Below are 6,111 nucleotides of genomic sequence, written 5' to 3'. Positions count from 1 at the left end.
AACAGGCCCTTAATGAAGTTCAGATGTTCAGAGAGGAGGCAGTCAGAGCGCTGGCAGGATCAGGTTAGGGAAGCCTGGCAGGGTCATTTGTTGTTTGTGCATGTGTGTATCTGTGTTACATTCACACTTTTCTTGGTTCTTCAGCTGTCTTGGTTCAGCTTCGAATGAAAGTTTGTCGTTGTAAGAGAGTGAGCGAGACCATGAACAAGAGATAAAGGGGTTGAGAGCCCTGTGGCCAGCCCTCCGTGACTCACTCCCGTGTTTGATGTTTGACTGATGTTTGTTTAATGTGAGACCGTGGCGGCAGTGAGGAATGAGGGGTGAGAGTGGGAGGGCCAATCATAGTTGACTCGGCGGGGGGGTGTAACTCCGACCTCACTATGATTCAGTTGAAGTTCTTCAGGGAATAGCCGTATAAATCAAGTCTTACCTTTCAACACGATCCATTTTTATCATTTCTTTACAAATCATATTTTTAAAATTGCACAAAGCAAGCATGTAATTTGAGAAACCATTTATAGCATTAGTGAAGTAAAAATCTTGCACCAGTCTTAATTTGTAGATTTAATGGATTTTTACATTTTTGTCCAAAATATGAGTGCATATTTTATTGTAATCACTCGATTCTGACATTCTTACAAATTGGTTGAATTGCCACCTTCAGATCAGGGTGTGATGACAGCTTTTTGCACTCCTGAGCTACAAGGCCAGGACTCATAATTGACGATGCGAATACTTTCCTTTTTGAAAAGAAAGTATCTTCATGTCTGCCTTGGCAACTGAAAAGAGAACCCACAATCCCAAGATTTCTGAGTTAATGTCAGTGTTGTTTTTCCAGATCTTTCCAGAAGAGAACGGTATTAATATTAGAGAAGGCTCCTCTCTCTAAAAAGGTATGTTGGTGCAATTTTAATCACTCTGTCAAGAATATTGTTTTAGGTATTATTTGTAGTCTGTGGAAAATTCTAATTTTATGAAGAAGACAGCAAAGTTGGTTACAAGCAGTTGTAATGGGTGTGAGGTATGGATTGGAGGGCTTATATAAGGCATCCAAACACTGTTGGTATGAGGTTTGGATGGGAGGGCTTACATAAGGCATCCAAACACTGTCGGTATGGGGTATGGATGGGAGAGCTTATATAAGGCATCCAAACACTGTCGGTATGGGGTTTGGATGGGAGGGCTTACATAAGGCATCCAAACACTGTTGGTATGGGGTTTGGATGGGAGGGCTTATATAAGGCATCCAAACACTGTCGGTATGGGCTATGGATGGGAGGGCTTATATAAGGCATCCAAACACTGTTGGTATGGGGTTTGGATGGGAGGGCTTATATAAGGCATCCAAACACTGTCGGTATGGGGTATGGATGGGAGGGCTTATATAAGGCATCCAAACACTGTTGGTATGGGGTTTGGATTGGAGGGCTTATATAAGGCATCCAAACACTGTTGGTATGGGGTATGGATGGGAGGGCTTATATAAGGCATCCAAACACTGTTGGTATGGGGTTTGGATTGGAGGGCTTATATAAGGCATCCAAACACTGTTGGTATGGGGTTTGGATTGGAGGGCTTATATAAGGCATCCAAACACTGTTGGTATGGGGTATGGATTGGAGGGCTTATATAAGGCATCCAAACACTGTTGGTATGGGGTATGGATGGGAGGGCTTATATAAGGCATCCAAACACTGTTGGTATGAGGTATGGATGGGAGGGCTTATATAAGGCATCCAAACACTGTTGGTATGGGGTATGGATGGGAGGGCTTATATAAGGCATCCAAACACTGTTGGCTTTCTTGGTTTGGAGAAAGCTGACAGTGTGTTTTGTGTTTGTCTTTAAAAGTCTTTATTATTTGTATTATTTTTTTATTATTTATTTTTAAAGTTTCCGTACATACTCAGACATTCTTTCCTGATTTTGGTGATTCATCTCAGATTCTTTTTCCTTGCAGGCTAGACGCACTGAGGAAGACGAGGGGGGGAAAACGTGAGCCTCATGAGCGGCGACGCGTCCAGAGAGCCCCTGAGTCAGAGGGCCCCCGCCCCCAAACATCCTGCCGTAAGCTCCCCTGTCCCGCACGCACGCTGCCCACTTCACGGGTGTGCCCAGGGAATCTGATCATTTACAACAAGATATCGAGCATGAAAGCCAAGAGGGCTTTGCCTTTTTGGAAATGGCCCCCCGGACAGCATGAATGAGAGAGGCATTTGAGAATTCCCAGCTGTGGAAGCAGAGCTGTTACCCCACTGTTTTTCTTCTTAACATTAGTGTATAATAAACACCCAGAGCTCCATGATGCCTGTGTTTCTCTGCTGTTAATGATCAAAAACATTCCTGGTAATAATCGCGTTGCTATCATATGAATGACTATCATATCATGAATATCAATATTGGGTGTTCTCATGAATGGCAGGTTTGTGTGTGTGTGTGTGTTGCATCAACAAATCTCAGATAATTTCATTTGCTACTGACAAATCACAAGTGTTCAACTAGACAAATTATGGCCGTTCCATTGAAGCGTGCCGGGACTGAATGTTGAAAGGCACTGATCATGGTTATTAATTGCACTTTCAGTGTTGCTCAGAGTAACCATAGCAAGCAATTTATCATGGTCTGTACTCGTCTAAATCACCTCCAAGACATATTTCTGCATTTTGGACGCATCTTTGTTGTGCTAATGATAAACTACATCCCATCTCAGCACAAATTTTCTTGATCAGTACCGAACTGTGCACAGGTCCCCTAACCCTGACCCATTTGAAGGTTCCTATTGCCCTCCAGTAATGATGACATTTTCTGTTGGACTTATAGAAACATGTATGTCAAACATATAGATCATAGTCTAGCAATCATTACAAACCAAACAAACCAATGTTTTTTGTTTTTTTACGTAAGGGCAGAAAATAAATTAATAATGTGGTTTAGAGAAACATAACTAAAGCAGACAAGAAAATGACTCCATAACTCCAATTACAGACAGAACTAAAGTTGCACGTGTATTGGACCAAGCCATCAAGCAGTGTGCTCAGAGAACAAATGTCCTCTATGAATTTAGGCTTTAGGACTGCACAAATAATCATGTATTAATTGATGTTGTGATTTTGGCCTCACAAATTCAGTTTATAAAAGGCTACCGTTGATGTGGTTAATGAACACTAAGCTCTCGAGAGTTCTAATGACAAACTGCACTATTAATCTATTTACTACATTTACTAATTATTCCGATGACATGTGGGTGGGTTTTTGTATAATTCGTGCAGTGGCCAGTCCCAAGTACTGCTTTAGAGTTAAACACAGGCCGACAGGTTCTAGGACTGTGTGTGCAACATGTTGTAGATAGAACAGTTGTTGAAATGAACTGATGGCAGCTAAATGCAGTTAGTTTCTCACTGTCTAACCTTAGGGCTGTTCTGTGCACTAAGCCACATTTGTCTTGAACTCTGATCAGCATGCGCAGGCGTAGGGGGTTACTTATTTACGGCCATCAGGGCCTGGATTGGAGAAGTCATGTTAGCATTGTAGGATGATGACTGTCATAGCAGACCCCACTGTTGAGTACAATCACATTCTAAGCACAGAATAAGCTGTGTGTAATGCATGCATGCACGCACACCACAGTTACATTAACAGCAGTCTTTGTTTAGAGAAAATCGTCAGGAAATGTGAGTGATTTGATTATTTCTTAGAATCTTCAACAAAGTAATTTTTTCCTTTTTGATTACCTGCTATTCATTTCAAATACATGAATAGATGCGTTTTTTGGATATGTGAAACATCTGTCCTGGATTATTTGAAAGCTGGTACTTATCCAGGCTCACCGGGAGTGTGTCCATCAGGGTGTCTGCAGTGGATGATTTGGGAATGATTCTGTTATTAACTATTAACTAATAACTAATATTAACTAATATGTAATTCACTAAGATGCACTCAGAACAGGGGTCAGAGGCAGTTCTCGCCAGTCTATTGCTAGACAGGCGCGAGCACATCGAGAACACTCCTGGGAATTAGTTTCTCTCTGTTTGCTTTCTTATTACATTTCTCAGTTTGATTCTGGACTGAACACGTCTGTTTTGGTGACAGTTTTACTGACAATTCCTTCAGTTTCTTCTAGTCTGTGGACAAAAACATTCGGTCGTCTTCTGTGCCAGATAAGAGCTTCAGCAAAGATTATATTAACACTTTTTACGTTTTAATAAAACCATTTTAACAGTGCAATTCACCTCACTGTCTCTAGCATTTTTTTGTTTGGCATTATCATTATATCTGCCCTGCAGGGGGAGTGTGTGAGAACTAGCTAATAGATCATCAGTTTTAAAAAAGGATTTCAGAGACAGAGGATATTAACAGAATTAACCTGGGTGTCATGAATCCTCATCCATTATTCAACCTTTTTTAATAATTCAGTACTATGATTGGAGTTTCCCACACAGCTTATCTGAGGCTGCAACACCATCAGCTGCAGAAACGTTTCCTAAATGATAAATCAATCCCTCTGTCTCCAGGCCAGTGTCTTATCTGTCTGCACTGTAATGTGAAGATCAATAATGGTCTGAATTGATGTCATCCTCAGTTGAAATTCAACACAGGAGTTAATTCAGAGCAATCCTGTGTTTGACACCAGCCCAGTGGGATCTCCTCCCTCTCGTCCAGCCGGCTCTCTGCCTCATCGCCACCGATAACTTGTGTTGTGAAAAGGTGTGAGCCAGGACAGGGGAGAGTGAAGGGTAGCGAGTGTTGGTGCAGAGACTGAGGATGATGGAGAGACAGGCGTAAGCAACCGCCACAGGCTGCCCGTTGGCTGGAATGGCGCATTTGATCTCTGCTTGAAATGTTTGGCAAGAGGAGAAGACAGATTTGTTTATTTATCTTGTTCTCTTTCAGCCGTGAAACATTTCCAGTTTTTGCTTCTTCTGCCAACCATTGATCTGTGTGTGTGTGTGTGTGTGTGTGTGTGTGTGTGTGTGTGTGTGTTTAGCTATCCTTGGGAGTGAAGATCAGGAAGAAACTGAAGGTTGTGACTCCCTTCCTTGGCAAATTCAGGCCCCTGGTGGGCCAATGCTGTCACCAGTGCACCCCTGAAAGCCTGGTGAGTGTGTGTGTGTGTGTGTGTGTGTGTGTGAGTGAGTGTGTGTGTGTGTTTGCGGTGAAAGCCTGTTGATTACAAATGCATTTCAGAATTTCAAATTCAGGCTTTAAGAGCCTTGTAAGGAGACGATAGAAGTGATTTTGGATGCAAGGAAACATTTTGTTTACTGTGTGTGAAAAACATTCATTAGGAGATGACAGTGAAAGTAATGAACACTCTAGAGGTTCTTCCCCTTATTCGACCGCCAGGGTTTTTACGAGCTGCTAGATGACTAGGCTTGTTTGTAGGAGCACGGATCCCAGCAGAAGCATCAGTGCAGCGGAAGGAAGTGGATGTAATGGAGCTGTAATTAGATGGTTATTAGGTTGAATCCCCAGGTGTGTGGGGTTTTAATCTCAGCCACACCAGCCCCACTGCTTCACTGAATTCTATTTGAGTCATCTAATGCATCAGCTCCTATTAGAGACTCTGCTTTCAAATTTGTCACGTGCAAAAACATCTGGACCCTGACAACTAGTGATCTCCCCTGGCAACAAGGTGCAAGGTTTTGTTTGTCACACACAGGGTGCAGCCTGCAGTGACACACTTGGACAGCTACAGTCAATCTGCATTTGACCTAAAGTTTAACTTCTGCCTTCCAGAGTCGGAAACTACTACATAACGCTCCCTCGCTCGGCTTCCGGAATCTGCTCTGTGTGAATGAAACGCACACCAGGTAAGATAATCTCCACCCAGACCCCCTAATCCGACACTAAGTAGACCAGCAGTATGATCAGGGTGACTAGTTTGATCCAAATGTGGTAGTCATTTTGAGGGGACTTGAGTATACACCCAGAAACAAGTTGTCACCTTCTATAGGTTCACCTGTGCGGCCAGTAAAATGTTTATTTACTCCCTTCCTGATTCATTTTTTCCCCCAGTATTATTATCTGTATTCCAGTGGCAGCCTGCGACTGAATAGAATGACTCATGTGTGGCACCGTACACTTCATTAGAGCAGATAAATGGAATTTGAC

The 6,111-nt window shown here is 42.5% G+C and overlaps 1 protein-coding gene across 1 annotated transcript in view; it reads left to right on the top strand.

The window, feature by feature from the left end:
- Positions 1-2,004: 2,004 nt before the first annotated feature.
- The window catches only part of gpat2 (glycerol-3-phosphate acyltransferase 2, mitochondrial), a 23,463-nt gene continuing 19,356 nt past the window's right edge, over positions 2,005-6,111 (top strand). The window contains exons 1-3 of the mRNA XM_035536450.1: positions 2,005-2,067; positions 4,985-5,095; positions 5,737-5,810. Coding sequence (XP_035392343.1) covers positions 2,005-2,067; positions 4,985-5,095; positions 5,737-5,810 — 248 coding nt within the window. The remainder of the gene's footprint in view (positions 2,068-4,984; positions 5,096-5,736; positions 5,811-6,111) is intronic.

Source organism: Electrophorus electricus, chromosome 18 (genome assembly GCF_013358815.1).
Source record: "Electrophorus electricus isolate fEleEle1 chromosome 18, fEleEle1.pri, whole genome shotgun sequence".
Lineage (NCBI taxonomy): Eukaryota > Metazoa > Chordata > Actinopteri > Gymnotiformes > Gymnotidae > Electrophorus > Electrophorus electricus.
This window is presented reverse-complemented; position numbering and strand designations above follow the sequence as displayed.